The 23,590-nt window shown below is 47.0% G+C and overlaps 1 protein-coding gene across 4 annotated transcripts in view; it reads left to right on the forward strand.

The window, feature by feature from the left end:
• The first annotated feature begins 3,596 nt into the window (after nt 1-3,596).
• Nucleotides 3,597-23,590, forward strand: part of VSTM5 (V-set and transmembrane domain containing 5) — a 44,846-nt gene continuing 24,852 nt past the window's right edge. For all 4 annotated transcript variants that reach the window (XM_059186419.1, XM_059186400.1, XM_059186409.1 and 1 more), the window contains exon 1: nt 3,597-4,058. In XM_059186419.1, coding sequence (XP_059042402.1) covers nt 3,968-4,058 — 91 coding nt within the window. In that variant the 5' untranslated portion in view covers nt 3,597-3,967. The remainder of the gene's footprint in view (nt 4,059-23,590) is intronic.

A 23,590-nucleotide genomic window follows, 5' to 3' on the forward strand; every position in this document is an offset into this window, starting at 1 on the left:
ATTTAAGTTTGACAACAAAATGGCAGTTCAACGGGGTGGGGCCGCTCTGCCTGAATAGGCCCTTGCACCATCCACCACACTGCCCCCACTGCATATTTACTGAATACCTTTAATATGCCCAGCCCTGCATAGCATCATCCATAGAAGATCTAGAAGAAATGGTCTCTGCCCTTCAGAAGTATCATCTTTGAGCCCAAGACTAAAAAGCAAGAATGCCTCAAGGAAATTTATTCCATTACTGAGTACCCATTACACACCTATTATGAGCTGGACATTGTGATAACGGACCCAGGGTTTTCCATGGAATCATCCACCTTCCCACCTGTGTCTTACTGACCTTCACAGCAGCACCAGTAAGTAGTAATAGAGGAATCCCATCTTACAGCTAGGGAGACTGCTGTAAAGACATGTTAAATTATGGGGCGCCTGGGTGGGTCAGTCGTTAACCGTCTGCCTTCCGCTCAGGTCAGGATCCCAGGGTCCAGTGAACCAGCCGCATCAAGCCCCGCATTGAGCTCCTGCTCCAGAGGGAATCTGCCTCTTACTCTCTCAGTCAGAGTCAGTCTCTCTCTCTCTCCCTCTCTCTTTCTCTCTCTCTCGGGCGCACGTGCGTCCTATCTCTCAAATGAACAAATATTTTAAAACCTTAAAAAAACAATGTTAAATCGCTTGCCTAAGGTCACAAAGTTTAGAGTAGAAGAACTGGGCTTTTCCTGGGTCTGTCTGACTCCAGAGCCACAGTTCCGCTGTGTCCCCGGCCTCTCTATTCTCCTGCCATCAGGACAAAAGAGAATACGCTCACCCTTAAAAGGACTACTGGCTAATAGGGGAGAAGGCTTGCCTGCGTCAGTCACCACAGCTTCTGATCACAGAGGCTGCGCACTCAGGTTGCATGGAGCAGGCAGTGTAGACCAAACCAGTTTGGTGTAAGAGCCTTACTTAGTACACTATAAGGCACCATAAAAATGCAGGTCCAAGGAGCCAATTTTAATACAGTTTCTATAGGTCTCCCGTACAGTAACATTCCATCCTCTTGCATCTCATCACCCATCTCGCACCATAACAACGTCCATGCGCAATACACAACAAACATATTTTCTTTCTTTTTTAAAAAGATTTATTTATTTATTTGAGAGAGAGAGAGACTCAGAGGGAAAGGGTGGGAGGATCCCAAGCAGACTCCACAGTGTGAGTGGAGTCCAACCTAGGACTCGATCTCACGAACCCCAGATCATGACCTAAGCTGAGACCAAAAGAAGTCAGATGCTTAACTGACTGAGCCACCCAGCTGCCCCAACAAGAAGCTTATTTTCAAGAAAGAAGCAAGAATCAAGAAGTTAACAGATCATCTGAAAGCATTGATCAGTTTTCCAGAACAAAATACCAGAATATATGGTTTGACAAATTCATATGTCCTTACAGGAACAATGAAATAGCATATTTAAAATCATAGCATATTTAAAGTTTAAAAATCTCAAAAATGAGAACTCTATGGGGACCTACGGCTGTTATAAAGCTTGGACGAGATAAACACACACATCATTTATTTCTCTTGGAAGTAAAAAATGGCTCTAAAGTTTTTGAGAAAATAAGCACTGGTGGGTGTTGATTTTTTTTTTTCTTTCCCAGAATGGTTGGTTGGTGAAAAGAGTCCCCAAATACCGAAAAGTTCCAGTGGCATATACTGTGGCAGAGGAGTTAATATATCAGGTTAGGTGTGAATTCTATCCTTCTGCCAAAAAAAAGCTCCCTCAGTATTGAATATGCGGACCCCTTCAAGTCTTAGTCCCAATCTACTTTTCTAGTCTTCCTCCCCGCTCCTCCCTCTCTGCCTCAACCAGACTGAGGCCATGCCTGGGATCAAGCAGGCACTTACTTGATATTGGTGAGGGTGCTTGAGGGGCTCAGCTGGTTAAGTGGTTAAGCATCTGCCTTCAACTCAGGTCATGATTCCAGGTCCTGGGATCGAGCTCCATGTGGGGCTCCCTGTTCAGCAAGGAGCCTACTTCTCCCTCCTCCACCTCGTTTGTGCTGTACATACATAAATAAAATCTGTAAGTAAATAAATAAAATTTTTAAAACAAACCAAAAAATAGGTATTCGTAGAAAGAAAGAAAGAAAGAAAGAAAGAAAGAAAGAAAGAAAGGAAGGGAGGGAGGGGAAAGGAAATGGCCAATGTAATCAAGTCTTAAATGGACTCGTGCTATCTCCCTCTTCTAGGCAATCCTACTCTAAAGAAAAGATCTGACAATCTAAGATTTAAGTGTCATCGAACATGACCAGAAGAAGCATCTAACTAATGCAGAACAGTGGTTTTCCGCCCTGGCTGGCTATCAGAATCCCTCAGAGAGCTTTTGAAATATACTAATGCCAGGCCCCACCCCAGAGCATCTGATTCCATTGAACTGGAGGGACACCCTGGTCCTGGTGCTTTACTCCCAGTGTGTGGACAGCATTGCCCATCTCTGGCCCAGGCCAGTCCCCTCAGAGTTCCAGAGAGTTGATGTCACATCTCCACGGCTAGACTCAGTGTCACTGGGTCACTCTAGCCTTTATCAGCGCTCAATCTCATTAAATTCTTCCTTTTCTCTTAACTTTCTCAGACTTCAGTTCTTCTCGTTTAACAAGTAGTTATTAAGCACCTGCCATGTGCCAGGTATCAGGTGTACTCCAGTGAGCAGAACAGTCCATTTCCTCTCACCTTGACCTCAGCAGGAAGAGCCCTCATGCCTGGACACTTTTCCCAATTGGGACCAGTCGGTCTCCACTAGTGAACTTCTCAGGACTAGGAGCCCTACATTAGTCATCTTTGGAGCTGCAGAGCCTAGCACATTGCCTGGTATGAAGGCAGATTTGATCCAAGTTGGATGAATGATTCCTAAATCCTCACAGATGGAATAAAGAAAACAGAAAACGGTCAAGAAGTTTACTTTCATTCGCCTGGACTTTCTCAATTCTACATCATAGAAATCTAGTTTAAATTCTCCCAAAGAAGGTATTTACTTGCTTATAAGAGGTAAGACAAGTGTACAGAATCTCGGAGCTCAAATCATGTCATTAGGGCTCAATCTCTCTTGGCCGCTCCCAGCTGGCTCAGGCTGTGTCATCTTGGCATCTTTCCTAGTTCAGGGCCTCTCCACGAGACAGGCAAGATGGTCCTCCAGGAGGTCCCAGGTCTGTAACCTCCGATTTTAGCAATCCAGGCAGGACTCCGGACTCCGAGGGCCCCAGGTGCACATTCCTGAACCAAACATTCTCTGGCTCAAACATTCCCCCAGTACTCTCTGAGTATCTATCATGTGCCAGGCCCTGTGCAAACAAGCAGGCAGGTCGTCAGCGAACAATTGGATAGATGGAGGGATGGAGGGATGGAGGGAAGGTTGATTGATGGATGGGTGGATGGGTGGATGGGCAGATGATGGGTGGTGGATGGGTGTCACTAGTATCCGAGCCTGAGGCTCCCTTGTTGTCCCCTGTTTTTACCCCTCCACCCCAGGCTATCCCTTCACTTTCCTAAAAGCCTCCTTGACCCTGAAGCCATTATAATGATCCTTTCTCTTGGTCCTCAGGCAACAGCTGGTACTTTCCCTCCCTCCCGCCATCCAGCATCCAGCGTCCAGCGTCCAGCGTCCAGCATCCAGCCGAATCTGGAATCGATACCAGTGAACTGGGTGTGAACGGAAGGAGACTGGCTCATTACTTGCCATTGTTTACTTCTGAGTGTGTGCATTCTCACCGCTTCCCATTCTGACTCTCCTCTTTCCTTCCCACTTCTTCCCACTGGCTCAGCCACAATACAAACAGCTCATCAGCATTTGGCCCTGGAGGACCTGCGGACTCAGGGGAGGAGGGCAGAGGCGGCGGGCGGGAGCAGCACCGCGGCGGTGACAGCGCACAGCCGGGCCCGGCCGCGCCGCGCCGCACCGCAGGACGCCCATGCCCGGCCCGAGCCGCCCAGGGATTGCTCATGAGGCCTCTGGCGAGCGGGAGTAGGAAGAACCGCGGCGTATCCCTGGGGCTCCTGGCCCTCTTCCTGGCCGCAGCCCGGTGTCTGCAAAGTAAGCGCTAGGCGGCAGGGAGGCTCCGGGCGCAGTGGGGGCCGGCGGAGGCCGGCGGGGGTGGCGCTGGGGACGGAGAAGTGGCTGTGGGGCTCGGGCCCCCCACACACACACCGCGGGGCACAGCGGGGAGCGGCGGAGCTCGGCGGGGCTCCGGGAGGGGGGCGGAGCGGACGGACGCGGGCGGTGGAGCAGCCGCGGGGCTCGGGGCGCAGCGGGGAACGGCGGGGTGGCGCGGGGAGTCGCGGCGGAGCTCGGGAGGGGGTCTGGCGGCGGAGCGGAGCCCCGCGGGGCGGGGCGGCGGACAGCGGAGCTGGAGGGGCCGGCAGGGGGCGACCAGGAGGCTCCCGGCGCAGCGTGGCGGCGGGGGGGCGGCGGTGCGGAGCAGCTGGCTGGTCCCGCGGGTCGCGCCCCCGGCCCCCCGGTCACAGGCCCTAGCCCACCTCGGGGGCCCCGGGTGTCAGGGGACGTGCTGCTTCCTCCGGGGTTGGGCGCTTCTTCTAGGGCTCCGACCGCAGGCGGAGGGACCTGGCCAAGTGGAGGCTCTCCCGGCCCGGCACCCAGGGCCACTTCGGGGTGCCCGGTCCGGCCCCGCCCGTCAAGGCGTTATCAGAGCCGGAAGCCGACGGGGAGATAACCGGCTCCCGGCCCCGTGGCCGCCGCCTCTGCTGTATTTTCTATTTCTTTTTCCTGGAATAACCAGACTTGCAGCTGAGGTGTCCCCGACCCCAAGGGTACACGGGGCCCCGCCCACTACGGTGGGGATCCCTCGCCCTCCCGCAGGGTTCCCCGGGTCCCAGGACATTCTGTAGGCCTCTCCCCTCACGCAGAGGAACCCACAGCCGACCCTCTTGAAGAAAGGGAGTCTGGGGGGTTGGGGTTGGGTGTTGGGGCCTGAACTCAGGCCGAAGGTGGTCCTCGCTACTGCGCACAGAGTGGTGGGCGTTGGGTGGCTCGGCCGTAGAATCTCCCTAGTTTGATGAGCCTTAATGTAACTCACAGCGGCACAAACTCCCGCTGACACAAACCACAGATCCTAACACAGCTTTCTTTCTCCTCTAATCATTAACATCATTGTCATTCCCGTGTTACAGATGAGTCCGCTGAGATTCAGGGTAAGGACTGTGGGGCCGTGGGAGGTGGGAGCATCGACAGTAAGAGCTGGCACTGACATAGCACGTGTGCGTTCACCATCCCTGGGACTCGACAAGATTTTTATCCCCGAATCCACAAGGCAACCCTCTAAGTGCTACACGATCCCTGTTTCACAAGTGAGGAAACTGAGGCACGCAGAGGTTGTTGCTTGCACAAAGTCCAAACCGAGGCAATCTAGCACTGGACTCTTACCGTGCTCTGACCAGAGTCCAGCTTGGGAGACTCGCAGATTTCAGAAACCTAGAAGGGCTGGGATAGGACAGGGACCTCTGGCTGCCTATTGAACTAGAAATAACCTTGTTAGTCCTTCAGGTCGGTGGGTGTGTTTGGCGTTGCAGTGGCCTTTCCATTGTTTCTCAACCCTCCAAACTTCTTCCAGCCGCCATTCTTACCCAACACCTAAAGATGCTGCCGACACGTGGGGACCAGGCCTTTGCCCAGCTCTCACTCACAGCACGTGTTCCTGGAGGAGGCAGGCCACCGTGGGGAAACTGGTTCACAGCCTTGGTGTTCTGAAACCTAGTGTTTACACATTTTCTTTTCAGCTCTCTCTGCATTGACAAGCAGCAATCTTGCTCTTTCCTCTTGACTAGTCATCACAGAAATATTCTAGTTTGTACTTTGCCAGCCCTGTCTGGATGGACATTGAAATTTTCCGTGTTTAGCCCTCAGGCAGGTGAAAGCAGCCTCCCTCCCACAGAATGGCAGGTTCAGTGCTAGGGAGAGGACAGGGAAGGCTGGGGCCACCTCCAGGCTGCCAGGGTAGCCCCAGGCCAAACACTTCCTTTCCACAGGGATAGTGCTCAGAAAAATGCTTGGAGGAGTAAATGAAGGATTGAGGGAGGGGTAAAGACTTTCAACCAGAAAGTCATCCAGATTTCTCCATTTCCAATCTCCACGGGAGATCTGAGGAACTCTGTGCTGGTCTGGGAGGAGGCCGCAGTCAGGAGACGCCCCTTTTCTCCATTATCACCAGGACCTGAGGACGCCTCTATATTTCATTCCCTGTAAGATTTTTCCTTTTAACATTTATGTATTTGTCTGAGAATAATTGGCATACAATGTTATAGTACCTTAAGATGTATGCCATATTGATCTGATCATTTTATACATTACTCAGTGCTAATTACAGTAAGTGTAGTCATTATCTGTCACCAACAACATTATTTAAAAATGATTGACTGGGAACTCCTGGGGGGCTCCTTTGAATAAGCGTCCAACCCTTGATTTCCGCTCAGGTCATAATCTCAGGGTCATGAGATTGAGCTACTTGGGTTGCTTCCATATCTTTGCTGTTGTAAATAATGCTGCAGTAAACATAAGGGTACATATATGTTTTCAAATAAATGTCTTTGTTTTCTTTGGGTAAATATCCAGCAGTGGAATTACTGGATCAGGTGATATTTCTATTTTTAATTTTTTTGAGGAACCGCCATATTGTTTTCCATAGTGGCTACACCAGTTTACATTCCCACCAGTGGTGCATGAGGGTTCCCTTTTCTCCACATTCTCACCAACACTTGTTATTTCTTGTCTTTTTGATACTAGTCATTCTGACTTGTGCAAAGTGATATCTCATGTGGTTTTGATTTGCATTTCCCTAATGATTAGTGATGTTGAGCATCTTTCCATGTGTCTGTTGGCCATCTGAATGTCTTCTTTGGAAAAGTGGCTATTCAGATCTGTTCAGATCTGAACACATTTCAGGCTGTTTGGTTTTTTTGGTGTTGAACTGTGTAAGTTCTTTATATATTTTGAATATTAACTCCTTATTGGTTATATCATTTGCAAATATCTTCAATAGGTTGCCTTTTTGTTTTGATGATTTCCTTTGCTGTGCAAAAGCTTTTTATTTTGGTGTAGTCCTGATCCTTTGTTTTTTGCTTTTGTGTCTGTTGTCTGAGGAGACATATCTAGAAAAATGTTGCTAAGGCTAATGTCAAGGAGATTAGTACCTCTGTTTTCTTTCCTTTTTTAAAAAGATTTTATTTATTCATTTGTCAGAGAGCGAGGGATCACAAGCAAGGGGAGCAGCAGGCAGAGGGAGAAGCAAGGATCCTAACCGGGGACTCTGATCCCAGGACTCTGAGATCATGACCTGAGCCAAAAGCAGATGCTTAATCGACTAAGCCACCCAGGTGTCCCCAGCCTCTATTTTCTTTGGTTTCAGGTTTCACAGTTAGGTCTTTAATCTATTTCAGTTAGTTTTTGTGTATGATTAGACAGGTGGTTCAGTTTTATTCTTTTGTGTATAGCTGTCCAGTTTTCCCAACACCATTTATTGAAAAGACTATCTTCTTTCCATTGTACATTCTTGCCTCATTTATTGTAAGTTAATTGACCATATAATCATGTATTTCTTTCTGGTCTTTGTGTTCTGTTCTACTGATCTGTGTGTCTGTTTCTGTGCTAGCACCTTACTGTTTCGTAGTATATCTTGAAATCCAGGATTGTGATACCTTCCACTTTGTTCTTTCTAGAGATCGAGTGGCTATTTGGGGTCTTTGTGGTTCCATACAAATTTTAGGAGCAATTATTATAGTTCCGTGAAAAATGCTCTTGGCATTTTGATAGGAATTGCATTGAATCTGTAGATTGCTTTGGGTAATATGGACATTTTAATGCTATGAATTCTTCCCATGATGGTCTATCTTTCCATTTGCTTGTGTTGTCCTCAATTTCTTTCATCAATGTCTCATAGTTTTCAGGGTATAGGTCTTTCAGCTCCTTGGTTAAATTTATTCGCAGGTATTTTGTTCTTGTTGGTGCTGCTACAAATGGAACTGTTTTCATAATTTCTCTTTCCGCTACTTCATTATTAGCATATAGAAATGCAACAGATTTTTGTATATTAATTTGTATTCTACAACTTGACTGAGTTCATTTATCAATTCAAATAGTTTTTTGGTGGAGTCTTTAGGGGTTTCTATATGTAATATTATGTCATCTGCGAAGAGTGACCATTTTACTTCTTCCTTACCAGTATGGATCCCTTTAATTCTTTGTCTTGTCTGCTTGTTGTAGCTAGGATTTCCAGTACGTTGAATCAGAGCAGTGAGAGTAGACATCCTTGTCTTGTTCTTGATCTTAGAGGAAACACTTTCAGTTTTTTACATTGAGCATGATGTAAGCTGTGGATTTTATGAATGGTCTTTATTATGTTGAGGTATGTTCCCTCTAACCCCACTTTGTTGTGGTTTTCATCATGAACAGATATCACTTTGTCTAGTGCCTTTTCTGCATCTATTGAGATAATCATGTGATTTTTATCCTTCCTCTTGTTAGTATGATGTATCACCTTGAACGACTCGCAGATATTAAACTGCTCTTGCATCCTTGGCTTAATCCCACTTGATTGTGGTGACTGACTTTTTTACCATATAGTCGAATTCTTTTTTTTTTTTTTTTTTAAGATTTTATTTATTTATTTGACAGCGAGAGAGCACAGGCAGGGGAAGCAGTAGAAGGAAAGGAATAAGCAGGCTCCCCACCAAGCAGGGAGTCAGACACAGGACTCGATCTCAGTTCTCCAGGACCATGACCTGAGCTGAACGAAGACAAGATGCTTAACCATCTGAGCCACCCAGGTGCCCCTGTATAGTTGAATTCTGTTTGCTAATATTTTGTTGAGGATTTTTGCGATCTGTGCTCATCAGAGATACTGGCCTGTAGTTCTCTCTCTCTCTCTCTCTCTCTCTCCCCCTCCCCTCTTTTTTCTCTTTGGTAGTATCTTTGTCTGATTTTGGTATTAGGATAATATCTCATTACCTCATAGAATGAATTTAGAAGTTTTCCTTCCTCTTCTATTTTTGGAAGAATTTGAAAAGAATAGGCAATAAATCTTCTTTAAATGCATCATAGAATTCACCTGTGAAGCCATCTGGTCCTGGACTTTTGTTTATTGGGAGTTTTTTTTATTACAGGTTCCATTTTATTACTAGTAATTGGTCAGTTCAGATTTTCCATTTCTTCCTGATTCAGTTGTGGAAGCATGTATGTTTCTAGGAATGTATCCATTTCTTCTAGGCTGTACAGTTTGGTGGCATATACATTTTCATCATACTTTGTTATAATTCTCTGTATTTCAGTGTTGTTGGTTGTTTTTTCCCCCTCCTTCATTTCTGATTTGATTAATAGAGTCCTCTCTCTTTTTTTTCTTGATGAGTCTGGTTGATCAATTTTATCTTTTCAAAGAACCAGCTCTTGGTTTCATTAATTTTTTTTCTACTATTATTTCAGTCTTCTTCATTTATTTCTGCTATAATCTTTATTATTTTCCTTCTTTCCACCAGCTTTGGGCTTGTTCTTCTTTTTCTGACTCCTTTATATGTATGGTTAGATTGTTTACTTGAGATTTTTCTTGTTTCTTGAGGAAGACCTGTTGCCATAAACTTCCCTCTTAGAACCGCTTTGCTCTGTCCCAAAGATTTTGGACAGTGGTATTTTTATTTGCATTTGTCTCCATGGATTTTTTTTTCCCCTTTCCTTTTTTATTTCTTCATTGAATCCTTTAGGGGCATGTTGTTCAGCCTCCAGGCGTTTGTGTTTTTCCAGTGTCTTTCTTGTAATTGATTCCTAGTTTCATATGGTTGTGGAAAAGATGCTTGATATAATTTCAGTCTTCTCAAATTTATTGAGACTTGTTTTGTGGCATACTATGTGATCTGTCTTGGAGAATGTTCCATGTGCCCTTGAAAGAATATGTTTTGGGGATGTTGTTTTGGGGATGGAATGTTCTGTACATATTCATTAGTCTATCTGGTCTAATGTGTTGCTCAAAGCCACTATTTCCTAGTTGATTTTCTGTCTAGATGCTCTGTCCATTGATGTATGTGGTGTGTTAAAGTCCCCTACTATCCCTGTATTATGTTAATGTCTTCCTTTGTGTCTCTTAATAATTGCTTTATGTATTTGGGAACTCTATGTTGGGTGCGTTGATATTTACAATTGTTCTATCCTCTTGTTGGATTGATAACTTTAGCATTATGTAGTGTCCTTTTATCTCTTGCTACAGTCTTTATTTTATAGCTTATTAATTTCTGATAGAAGTATTGCTATCTTGGCTTTTTTTCCCCCTCCATTTGAATGGTTTTTGATTTTGTTTTTTAGAGATTGTGTGAGCCAGCATGGTGGCTATACAAATCTTTTGTATAACTTTGTAACTGATTAACCTATTGCTTTGCCGTATGCTCCCTTTTACTTGTGAAATTTTTTCCCTTTCACAATTTTTTTTACTTCTAGTGATGGCCTTTTCTTTCCACTCAAAGAATTCCCTTTAATATTTCTTGTAAGACTGGTTTAGTGGTGATGAACTCCTTTAACTTTTCTTTGTCTAGGAAACTCTCTCCTTCTATTCTGAATGATTACTTTGCCAGGTAGGGTATTTTTGGTTGTAAGTTTTTCCCTTTTAGCAGTTTGAACATATCATGCCACTCTTTCTGGCCTGCAGAATTTCTGCTGAGAAATCAGCTGATAGCTATATGGAGTTACCCTTGTATGTAACTGTTTTCTTTTTTCTTGCTGCTTTTTTTTTTTTTTTTACTTTTGTTCCCCCTTATTTTATTTTTTTTATAATTTTTTATAAACATATAATGTATTATTAGACCCAGGGGTACAGGTCTGTGAATCGCCAGGTTTACACACTTCACAGCACTCACCATAGCACATACCCTCCCCAGTGTCTGTAACCCCACCACCCTCTCCTTACCCCCTTTCGCTAGCCCCTCTCAGTTTGTTTTGTGCATTAAGAGTCTCTTATGGTTTGTCTCCCTCCTGATCCCATCTTGTTTCATTTATTCTTTTCCTACCCCCCAAGCCCCCCACGTTGCATCTCCACTTCCTCATATCAGGAAGATCATATGATAGTTGTCTTTCTCTGATAGACTTATTTCGCTAAGCACAATACCCTCTAGTTCCATCCACATTATCACAAATAGCAAGATTTCATTTCTTTTGATGGCTGCATAGTATTCCATTTACATATATATACCACATCTTCTTTATCCATTCATCTGTTGATGGACATCTAGGTTCTTTCCATAGTTTGGCTATTGTGGACATTGCTACTATAAACTTTCTGGTGTTTCTTGCTGCTTTTAAAATTAAAAGTTCAGGGGCGCCTGGGTGGCTCAGTGGGTTGGGCCTCTGCCTTCGGCTGGGGTCATGATCTCAGGGTCCTGGGATCAAGCCCCATGTGGGGTTCTCTGCTCGGTGGGAAGCCTGCTTCCTCCCCTCTTTCTCTGCCTGCCTCTCTGCCTGCTTGTGATCTCTCCCTCTCTCTCTGTCAAATAAAAAAAAAAAAAAAATCTTTAAAATTAAAAGTTCAATTACTTTTTTGTCATTTTAAGATTTTATTTATTTATTTCAGAAAGAGAGAGAGAGGGGCGCCTGGGTGGCTCAGTGGGTTAAAGCCTCTGCCTTCGGCTCAGGTCATGATCCCAGGGTCCTGGGATCAAGCCCCACATCGGGCTCTCTGCTCAGCAGGGAGCCTGCTTCCTCCTCTCTCTGACTGCCTTTCTGCCTACTTGTAATCCCTGTCTGTCAAATAAATAAATAAAATCCTTAAAAAAAAAGAAAGAGAGAGAGAGAGAGAGAGAGAGTGTGTGTGTGTGTGTGTGTGAGTGGGGGAAGGAACAGAAGGAGAGGAGGGGGGAATGAATCCTAAGCAGAGTCCACAGAGTGCAGAGCCCTACACAGGACTTGGTTCCACAACCCTGGGACCATGACCTGAGCCAAAACCAAGAGGTGGATGCTCAACTGACTGAACCATCAAGGCACCCCTACTTTGGGTCATTTTAATTATTATGTGTCTCAGTGTGAACCTCTGGGAATTAGTCTTATTAGGGGCTCTCTTCGCTTCCTGGATCAGGATGTCTGTGTCCTTCCCCAGATTAGCTGTTATTTCTTCAAATAAGTCTTCTGCCCTCTTGTCCCTCTCTTCTCCTTCTAGGATCCCTATAATGCAAATGTTATTACACTTGATGATTTCACAGAGTTCCCTAAACCTATTCTCATTTATTATTATTTTTCTTCTTTTTTGCTGTTTAGCTTGGTTGCTTTTCATTGCCCAATCTGCTGTAGGACTTTCTTTTTTATTTATTTATTTATTTTTAAGGATTTCATTTATTTAGGTGACAGAGAGAGAGAGAGAGAGACAGCACAAGCAGGGGGAACAACAGGCAGAGAGAGAGGCAGACTCCACTGAGCAGGGATCTTGAAGAGGGGCTTGATCCCAGGATCCTGGGATCATGACCTGAGCCAAAGGCAGACGCTTAACGGACTGATCCATTCAGGCGTCCCCGCTGCAGGACTTTTTTAAAAATATATTTTAAATTGTCTAAAGTCAGGATGCATCAGTATCTAATCAATAGCTTTGCTATAATCTCTGTTGGCCTGGATCGAAGTCAGGCCCTTCCTGAGAGGATGTGTGTTGCTTCTGTCCATAGCCAGAGGCAGCTTATCTGGGGAGTAGGAAAGATTTCTTGAAGGAGGTGAGGCTGAGTCTTGAAATAGGAGTACGTGTATACAATAGGGCAAGATGGAGAAGAGAATTCTAAGTATACAGCAGGCACTCAAAAAATAGGTATACTGTTCCTTCTGGGGCCTGACGGGGTCTAGACATGCTAAAACAACAACAACAACAACAAAACAGAAGAGGAAGTGGGCTTCTGCCTTAGCAAGCATCTACCAGGATCTTGACAGAAACCCCACTCCACAATCCTGCCGATACTAAGCCTCCTTGCTCCAGTGCATTTAGAACCCTGGTCTGCCCGCACCTGCGTTTTCCCTGGAAAATGGGCTTGTGGAAGGAGTGTATTTATTTATCAAGAAGAAATGAGGGTAGGAGAGAGGCTAGACTGGCACGTTCAGAGTTGGAAAATAATTTTCTCCTGTCACTGGTTTGCTGGGCGGGGGATGCATCAGTCAGCCCTGTGAGCATAGGGGAATGACACAGTGGACCCTAAGGGGAGCACAGGATGTTCCTCCTTCACATATGGTGCAGGAAGCATGTTGGCCTTTCCCTGTGCTGAGATGCACCCTGCGGGAGCTCAGGCCTGTGCCATGCTGACCCCACAGGAGACTTCCCCGGGAATCCCTAGTCGGCAGAAGAAGAAGAGTCTGGGTCCCAGTCCCACTGCTGGCTGTAAACCCTGGATGCAGACAAGGCACCTTCCTCCTCTGAGTGCACATGGCAAGGAGGGTGGGCTGGCTTGGTGCTTCTCCACCAAGTCTGCACATTAGAAGCATCTGGGGGGCTTGTGAGAAGTAAGGACACCCACAACCTACTCTATAGAGTGAAGTGGGTGTCTCCAAGGGCAGTTCCCCATACTGCTTTGTTCCTTGGGTGAGTCTAATGTGTGGTAAGGCTGTGCCCCTGGACTAGGCTATTTCTGGGTCCCTTCCCTTAGTCTTGACCTAGGGAAAGAGCCTGTTACGAAGTGTGCGTGTTTCTTCCACCTTCTATTCTCAGGAGGCCCACCATTGTGGAGCTGAGTCTCACTGACATCTTTTTTTCTTTCAAGATTTATTGATTTACTTTTTAGAGACAGAGAGCATGAGCAGGAGGGGGAAAGGGAGGAGGAGTGAGAATCTCAAGCCGACTCTGCACTGAGCATGGAGCCTGATGTGGGACTTGATCTCATGGCCCTGAGATCATGACCTGAGCTGACATCCAGAGTCTGTCAGTTAACGGACTGCACCACCCAGGCACCGATCACTTATGTCTTATTCATGGTTTTATCCTGACAAACCTATAGATATTTCCCCCTTGGCTTAGGGTAGGAGACAAGGCTGCTTTGCTGGGGAGTTATGTTTGCTCAGTAAGCAGTTCCTGAAGGGTACATGGATGGCTCAGTCAGTTAAGCGTCTGCTGTTGGCTCAGGTCATGATCCCAGGGTCCTGGGATGGAGCCCCACATCAGGCTCCTTGCTCAGTGGGAAGCCTGCTTCTCTTGTAAGGGCCTATTTAGCCAGAGCAGCCCCACCTCAGCTGAACAGAAATTTGTTGTTTATGCAGTAAAACTTAAATTGACCCTGCCCTGCTAGGGGAACTTATTTAAAAGCAAGTCTGGGAAACCAGTCCCAGGTAATAAAGCCCAAATACAAGGGTGGGTCAGGTCAGTTAGAGATAACAGAGCCCGAACGCAGGGATGAGTCGGGTCAGGTGGAGACATCCAATCAGTGGAGCCCACATACTGTCTCCCTAGCTACCGATCAGTGTGGGCTCCGCCTTTTGGGTGCCAATTCTCACCAAGGTGATAGGCTAGTCCAAATGTCTACTATGGGGTGAATTGTAATTCAGTTGGTCACTTATGTGTGACCTGCATGACTGTGCAGCTTTCTGTGTTACAATCTCATTCACCACTTGTGTGTGGCCAGGCCCAACCACATGGCCTTTGCTCTCGAAAAGTTAGTCTGTGAGGCAGGGAGGGGTCACGCTCTCTGTAAGAGGTGTGGCCCTGGCTGGTCGGTTTGATTTTCCATGCTTGGTGCAAAATAAAGCTTTGCTTGACCTTCACTTTGTATCAGTCTCACTCCTTTAATCACGGACCCATTATTGGGGGATCCAACATTGGGGACCCAACACACTTTCTCCCAGTCCCTTTGTTTGTGTTCCCTCTCACTGTGTCTCTCTCTGTCAAATGAATAAATAAAACCTTTAAGAAAAAAAAAAAAAAAAGCTCCTGAGTACCTACTGTGTGAGATGCCCTGTGCCCACAGCCAAGGATATTCGGCTGTAGGGGATGACATGGCCCAGGGGCAAAATCAGATTCCAGCCTGATGATTCGATGTTAGAGGCCCTGGGGACACAGAGAAAGGGATTTACTTCCCTTGGTTGGAGTTGGGAAGAGTTCTAGAAGTTAAACAGTGAGCCTGGGAGGCCGAGTAGGAGGTTGCCAAGGAAGGAGAAAGTTCTGAGCAACGGGAAATCATAAACACAGACACACTTTTACCATCTCTTCTCCCTTTGTGCCAGTAGCAGGGGGACTGTTCTTTTTTTTTTTTTTTTTTTAATTTTATTTGTTTATTTGACAGACAGAGACCACAAGTAGACAGAGAGGCAGGCGGAGAGAGAGAGAGAGGGAATCAGGCTCCCCGCTGAGCAGAGAGCCCGATGCAGGACTTGATCCCAGGACCCTGAGATCATGACCTGAGCCGAAGGCAGCGGCTTAACCCACTGAGCCACCCAGGTGCCCAGGGGGACTGTTCTTTAGTTAAACTTGGTTAAATTTAATTAAATTTCTTCTTATTTCATCTTATAAGTTCTATAGCAGGTAAAAGAATGGAGCTTGGGAAGACTTTTAGGTGGAAGGTGCTGGAGTAGTTCCTCTGATAGGCCCTGACCCTGGTGCCAGAGACTTAGGAGGGAGGTGTGGGTCCCTTGGCACCAAGCATGACTAGGGGACCTACGTGAGGCTCCCCTGATGATTTCCCCTTCTGCACCTGTATCAGATCCCTGCCTCAGGCTCTCCGGGGTAATGGATCGCATTCCCTTTGGGAGCCAATGCCCAGAAATAGAACAGCAGACCTGCTCTTCCCTGTTGCCGTCATCCACACCTACCACGCCCAGGATTTCAGGGGTTGTGGAACCAAAGCTCACTCCTTCAGGTCAAGGGGACTGTGACAGCCCCAGCCTGAATGAGCTGTCCACCCATCCTATCACACCCTGGGAGCGCTCACCTGCTCCTTCCAGCAGGGAGATGAGCGTCATTCCTCTAATGTGAACGCACAGCAGGCTGGGAACTGTGCCCCTGGAGGGGGAGGAGGGGCCTCAACGGAGCACACACCTGAGACAGGCAGTCAGGGTCTCCCCACTGAGAAAGAGGAGACAGAGGCCCAGAGTGGGCCATTGTCTGGTGAACTGGAATTGGGTGGTGTAGAGTCTTGAGATGGGGATGGAAAATTGAGTTGAGAGCAGACCCAGGAGAGATACGGCCAGATGTGTGGTCTAGAAAGATCACTTAGAATAGCCTCCAGCCGATGGAAGAGCAGAAAAGCCAGTCTGTCCTGAGTTGTTCTGATTGTTAATCACAGTCACAAGACAACACTGTGTGTGGCCGTGTATTGAGCTCGTGCTTTGCAGCAAGTACTGCAAAGGCGACTTTCTGTTCACCCATGTCGTCCTGCAAACAAGTACAATTCGCACCCATTTTACAGGTAAAAAGTGAGACTCAGGGCGGTCGAAGAACTCGCCTAGAGATATTCATTCCATTAGGTGCTTACAAAAAGCCCACAGGGCCAGGCACTGACCTGGGCCCCGGGGATTCAACAGCCAATAGCGAAGAAGGCAGACCCACCCCTGGGTTCAGAGCTCACAGCTGATCTAGAAGGATCAGCCATTCATCAAAAAGAATTACAAGGGACTGGGGTAAGTGTGTTGCTAGGAACAGATGTTATGGGCACATAAGGCTGGGAACCTAACTGGGTGTTGAGAGATTAGGAAAGGCTTCCTGGAAGAAGTGATGTTTAAACTAAAATCTTCAGGATGAAGAGGAATTGGCCCTATAGTCTCTCTGAAGGAGCAACTTCATACCCTAAGTGTGGTACCCCGTCAGGAGTGTGCCTGAATCCTGTGATTGCTCTGTACCCCTCTGCCAGGGGCCTTTAGTCATCCTAAAAATTCCCAAAGAACTATTGGGATGTCATCGCATCTTGTCTCTTCCTTAGTCCTCTGTGCCACACACATTACCTGCAGAGGTGCCTGAGAAGCCCACTTTCCAGTTCCCCAGGCTGGGCACTGGTCCAGGCCCGACCATGAGTCATACAGCCCATGGCTATTCAGAAGAGTTCAGCGTCCCAGCAAGGGCGGCTCTTGCTTCTGTTAGGAAGATTCCAGGAGGAATTCCACCAAGAGGAGTTTCAGGTCTTAGCACACTTCCACAAGGAAATCACAGATTTACAAATGCCCATTCCAGTCTATACCTGCTATGTGATTTGGGACTTGAAGAACCAGGCTCCTCCTCCTGGTCTCAAATACACGGCTTCAATCCCAGATCTGATTCCAGCTTCTGCTTACACACCCCTGGGTATGGGGAGCTCACTACCTCAGTGAGCAGCTCCATGGCTCTTCAAAGAATTTTCATTAATTTTAGCTGCTATTTATTGAGCGATCACCAAGTGCTAGAAACTATGCTAAGCTCCCCACCTGTATTGTCTCACTGAAACCTCATTCTGCTGCAGGAGGTGAGCACAGCACTATTACAATATATTTATTTCATAAGTACAGTAACAGAGGGTGACAGAAACTAAGGAATTTACCTCCAGGTCAGGCTGTTACTGGCAGACCTAAATTTTGACCCCAGAGTCCATGAATGCATCCATTATACCCACACAGCCTCATTTCTGTTTATCAGTACCTGCCTCCTTTCAATCTTTACCAGCCGATTGTCCTTCTGGCAATGACCAGAGGGCCCACGTCTTCCCTTCACCAGGATGAGAAGTTTGACAGCAGAGGCGGGTCCCCTGTGTGGCATAGTGGTGTAAGCGGGGTTCAGAAGGAGAGAAGGGACTGGGCTACGGGGATATTGGGAGCATCCTCAGTGTCCCCTGTGCCCAAAGGGCTTGCAGAATCATAACTGCCAAAGTTTTAACCGCGTGGTCCTGGGACCAGCAGCAGTGTCACCTAGAAACTTGTTAGAAATGCCAACTCTGAGGCCTCACCTCTAACCTACTGAAGGAGAAATGGGAGGGGCCTAGCCACTTCATTTTCACAAGCCCTTTAGGGACTCTGATGCCCTCACATGTCAAGTACAACCACATTATAGCTCTGGAGGATGCGGAGGGCAGTGGAATTCCTCCCTAACCCCAAAGCATTGCTAGAAATTATAAAGTTTGAGGGATGCCAGAAAAATTCTTTTCCCCCTCATAGCTCACTGCAAGGGCTGACACAGGTGCCTCAAACGTTCTGCTCTGCACCTGGCAGCCAGTCTTTGCTTTGACTTGAGGCTTTGTCAGTGCCCCCTTTGAAGGGCTGGGAGCTCCGGCTGCTAACCCCTTAGCGTGGATTCACTCAGTCCTTACCAGTCTTGGCTGCACAGTGGGGACTTTTAAGAACCACAGGGGCCTCGAATCCTTCTCCCACACTGCCCCCAAAGATTCTGAATTCAGTAGTCTGGGGTAGGAATTTTTTTCTTTTTTTTTTTTTTAAGATTTTCTTTACTTGAGAGAGAAAGGGCACACAAAGAAGGGGAGCCTCGGGCAGAGGTTGAGGGAGAAGCAGGCTCTCCGCTGAGCAGGGATCCTGACCCAGGACTCCATCCCAGGACCCTGAGATCATGACCTGTGCCAGACACAGATGCTTAACCTACTGAGCCACCCAGGTGGTCCCGGGGTGTGATGCTCAAAAGCTTCCCCCAGGTGATCTAATGTTCAGTTGAGGATGTTAAGGTTCCATCAGGACCCTCAGCTGTGGTGGAATGAGTAGATGAGGTCCAGTGGCCCATCTTGGTGCAGTCTGCTGCGGCCGGGAGCCCGGCTGAAAGGCCCTCTCTGGGGGCAAGTTGGGGGGCTCTGAGAGTGCCTGTAGGACACTCTCAAGGACCAAATTAACAATGTCCTTCCACACAGAGTGAGTGACCCAAGCTGGTGCCCTATAAATGTTACTCCCTTCACTTCCCTGCCCATGTGCTTGTAGAATGAAAGAAGAGTGGACTGAATTCTCCGGGCTTGGAATCCGGGCTTTGTCTGGGTGAGAAATCAGGGAAGGGAGGTCCTTCTGTGACCTTTGGAATTGTTCCTGGGTATCAAGTTCTCACACCCACATGGTTTGGGGTTTGTTTTTAATTGGATCATTGACAACTGAATGGTGATGGTCCCTAATTATAAATGAGGAACTGGCCGGTCAGAGAGGGAAAGGGCTGTGCAGAGTGACGGAGCTCGGGTGTGGTGCCATCCATACGGCACCCAGGTCTCTTAGTTACGTGGAGTGTGAAGGCACTGGGCTCCCCCAGCCCACACCCTGTCCTCCCTTGCCACCGTCTGCTCCCACCGGCACCTGTGCTCTTCCCAGCATCTGAGGAAAAGCCAGAGCTACCCTCTTAGAAAGCCAGAGACGCTTCCACGGTGTGGACCGAGAAGAAGCCAGGAGGGGACGCCAGGATGCCTGGTGAGTCTGGGGGCCCAGAAGGCACAAGTGTGTTTCAAGCAGGAGAGGTGGGCCGCAGTGCCCAGCTAAGCATGAAGAGGAATTTGCAGGTCTGAAGAGATTGGAGGGAACTGGTCAGAGTAATCATGGAAGAGGGAGCCAATTTACATGAAAAAAGCCATTGTGAGATTGGTAGTAGGGAGGGCCATCTTGAATGTGATATTCTGAATGTTCTGGAAACTGTAGGCTTTGTTGTGGGAGTGTCTGCTGTGGGACGGTCTCCCACAGTGTCGACTGCTCAGGTTTGAGCAGAGAGGAAGTAGAGCATTGTTGACCCAGTTCTGGTCAGAGAACACAGAGGACAATGGTGTTTAAGGAACTGGCCACAGTGCTTGGAACACCACGGGCTTTGGAAGCCAGGCTGACTGCGGAGGGGAGTGAGGATTACGAGTGAGGAGAGTGGCAGAAGTCGGAGGGGAAGGGTTGATGAGGCCAGTGGGAACAGTTGACCAGTAAACAGAAATGAGAGAGGGCTGTGGTCAGAGTGGCTGCTTCCTCTGAAGGCTAAGGAGAATGTTCTGGTAGGCAAGGATGCCGGATGGGGCGTCCAGGGGGCTGTTGGAGGTGCTTACAAAGATGCCATACCCCCCACCCCAGTAGAGTTGCTAACATGTTTGAAAACTGAAGAAGAAAGATTGGGGTGGGGGCGTCTGGGTGGCTTAGTCTGTTAAATGGCTGCCTTCGGGGCTCAGGTCATGATCTCAGGGTCCTGGGATCAAGCCCCATGTCAGTTGGCAAGGAGTGTGCTTTTCCCTTTTCCTTTCCCTCTGTGATCTCTCTCCTCTCTAATAAATCTTAAAAAAAAAAAAAAAAAAAAACAAAACTGGGGGACTTATCATGTTAAAAAGAGGAGAGGGTAGAGTCACTTCAAGAGAACAGGATTTTGTTTCACAAGGTGGTGAGAAGTAATCCTCTAAACCAATGCGATAGAAATAGAATGCAAGCCCCATTTAACAAGTAGAAAGAAACAAGTGTAATTTAATGATATGTTTTTAGCCGTATACCCAAGGTATTATTTCAAAATGTAGTCCATGTTTAAAAAAAAAAAATGCATTCTGTTTGATATACTAAGTACTGTCTCTGAAATCCAGTGTGCATTTTACACTTGAAGTACATCTCAGGGTGCCTGGGTGGCTCAGTTGGTTAAGCTACTGCTTTTGGCTCAGATCATGATCCTGAAGTCCCAGGACGGAGTCCTGCATCGGGGTCCCTGCTCAGCAGAGGGTCTGCTTCTCCCTCTGACCTTCCCTTTCTCACGTACTCTCATTCACTCTCTCAAAAAACAAAACAAAACAAACAAAAAAACCAGAAACACACATCTCCATGTGCACTAGCAAATTCCAGCTGTGTGGTAACATATGGCTGGGGGCGCCTGGGTGGCTGAGTCAGTTAAACTTCCGCCTTCAGCTCAGCTCAGGTCATGATCTCAGGGTCCTGGGATCAAGTCCTGCATCGGGCTCTCTGCTGGGCGGGGACCTGCTTCTCCTTTCCCTATACTGTTCCCCCGCTTGTGCACACACACTCCCTCTCTCAAATAAATAAAATCTTAAAAAAAAAAAAAAAAAAATCATGTGGCTAGCAGCTTTCATTCTGGCAAGCCCAGGTAAGGGAGACTGTTGCTTCCAGTGACTTGGGTCTTCCAAATCTCCACCAGCACTGAATCTTGTGCTATTTGGGGAAACCTAAAAGAGGGGTAAATCACCTCTAAACTCGGTATTTTATTTTATTAGAAGCAGCTGTGAGGCACTGAAAGTGCCTTGGGTTCCAGCCTGAGCTCTTATTTTCTTTCTTTCTTTTTTTTTTTTTTTTTAGATTTTATTTATTTATTTGACAGACAGAGATCACAAGCAGGCAGAGATAGAGGAGGAAGCAGGCTCTCTGTGGAGCAGAGAGCCCGATGTGGGGCTTGATCCCAGGACCCTGGGATCATGACCCGAGCTGAAGGCAGAGGTTTTAACCCACTGAGCCACCCAAGCACCCCTTAAAATCTTTTTTTAGACAAGAAGAAGGACAATAAGTTTTTTTTTCTTCTTTTTATTGTATTACGTTAGTCACCATAAAATACGTTAGTTTTTGATGCAGTCTTCCAAGATTCATTGTTTATGCACCACACCCAGTGCTCCATGCAGTATGTGCCCTCCTTAATACCCACCACCAGGCTCACCCCTCCCCCAACCCTTAACCCCTTTTTTCCTTAAAAGGAAAAAAAAAAAAGCAAAAAGCGTAGTTATTGAACTCAAGTCTCTGACCAGCCTCCCAGAGGGAGATAGAGCTTGTGAAGCACTTTGCTAATTGTGCACAGGTGAATTACTAACGCTTTCAAGTGCGAAACACCTGCAGCTCAGACCCAGTCTTGGCATGCATTTTACTTGTTTTTAGGATCCCGCCTTTTTTTTTTTTTTTAAGTCCTTCCCAAACTTGCTAAAATGGTCCCGACTGTTCAGAAGGATATAAAGTGAAATGTAACGTTTTTTTCCACCCACACATCCCATCCTTCCCCGAAGACCACCACAGCACTGGTGTTTAGGGAATCGTCCTGGAGATTTCCTGTGCATATACAGATGAGCGTGTGTGTGTACATACATATCATTAAATAGAAGTATCTTCTATGTACTGTTCTGCCTTGTGCTTTTTCATGATTTTTGAGATAATCTAATATCCGTGCATATAAATATAGTGTATTTTTTTAAATGCCTCTGTATTATTAGAATGTGAATATTGATCATTTGTTTCACCAAGTTTGATACAGTAAGAAATACTTATTTGGTCTTCTCTGCCTGGTTTCTGACGCAGAGTCCCTACAATCCTAGTAATTTCCTGGGTGATAGGAGTGCTGGGAGCCTCTCCTGTTAGAATATTTGGTCTTACTTTCTGGTTCCTGATGTAAAAACTTCCTAAGACCCTTGGAATCTCCAGAGTGCTAAGTCTGTTTTTTTGTTGGCTAACAAGGTGGCTTTTGGAAGAGGAAGGCTGGTTGGCAGAGGAACTAACTGTGGGATGAGAGGGTTGGAACTTTCAGCCCTAACCTCCCTCCCCACCTTCAGCCTCTGGGGATGGGAGAGAGGCTAGAGACTGAATCAGTCACCAACAGCCAGTGCTGTCATCACTTCTTCCCAAGTAAGGAGCCTCCCCCAAACCTGAACTGGAGAAGCTCTGAGAGCTCTGGGTTAGTGAACACAGCAAGGCTTGGAGGGAGCCCAGAGAGAGCACGAGGCTCCGCAGCCAGTCCCATGTACCAGCTGCGCATCCCTTCGACATCACTGCTCCTGAGCTGTGTCCTTTTATATTAAATATTTTATTTATTTCAGAGAGAGGGCGAGCACATGCTTGTTCAAGTATGGGGGGGTGGGGCAGAGGGAGCAGCAGGCTCCTCCCTGAGCAGGGAACCCGATGCGGGGCTTGATCCCAGAACCCTGGGATCATGACCCAAGCCCAAGACAGATCCTTAACCAGCTGAGCCATCCAGGCGCCCCAGCTGTGTCCTTTATAATGCACAGGTAATGGTGAGTAAAGTGCTTCCTAAATTCCCTGAGCCATGCTAGCAAATTATTAAACCTGCAGAGGGGGTGGTGGAAACCTATGATTTATAGCCAGTTGTGGGGGGGGGGGGGCGTGGACTTGTGGTGGGTGTCCAAAGCGGGGGCATCTTGTAGACAGACCCTTAACCTGTGGCGTGTGTGCTAACTCCAGGTAGCCGGTGTCCAACGTGTCATGGGTAGCCTAAGAACCCATTTTACTTTACTGGCCCCTTACCATTGAGCATGATGGTCCCGACTTTCTTTCTCGGCTGTCTCCTGTCTTTCTCGGCTGTCTCCTGTCTTTCTCGGCTGTCTCCTGTCTTTCTCGGCTGTTCATAAAAGTGGAGTTTCTGGATCAAGAGGTATAGGGCTAATAATTTTTCTAGATTCTACCATATTGCCCTCCAAGAAGGTTACGCCCATCTACAATTCGCACAGTCCTGTTTGAATGTGACTTCTGCATACTTCTGACAATACAACGTTATCAAACTTCCATCTTTCCCAGCTGATAGTGGCGCAGTCGTTCAACTTTCCCAGCCCGGGTTTTGCTAGGCTGTGATAGTGGCCCAGGACACCTAGTTCTGATCAGGTTACCGACCTGATCACCCTTTCGGTTACTGACCAAAACGGCAGCTAGCGCTATTTTGCAGTGATACATAGATCTCTTTTCTGGTTAGGAGACGATGACAGGGGCACAGCCTGCCAGCCTCTGCCTCA

This window comes from Mustela lutreola, chromosome 1, assembly GCF_030435805.1.
Source record: "Mustela lutreola isolate mMusLut2 chromosome 1, mMusLut2.pri, whole genome shotgun sequence".
NCBI lineage: Eukaryota > Metazoa > Chordata > Mammalia > Carnivora > Mustelidae > Mustela > Mustela lutreola.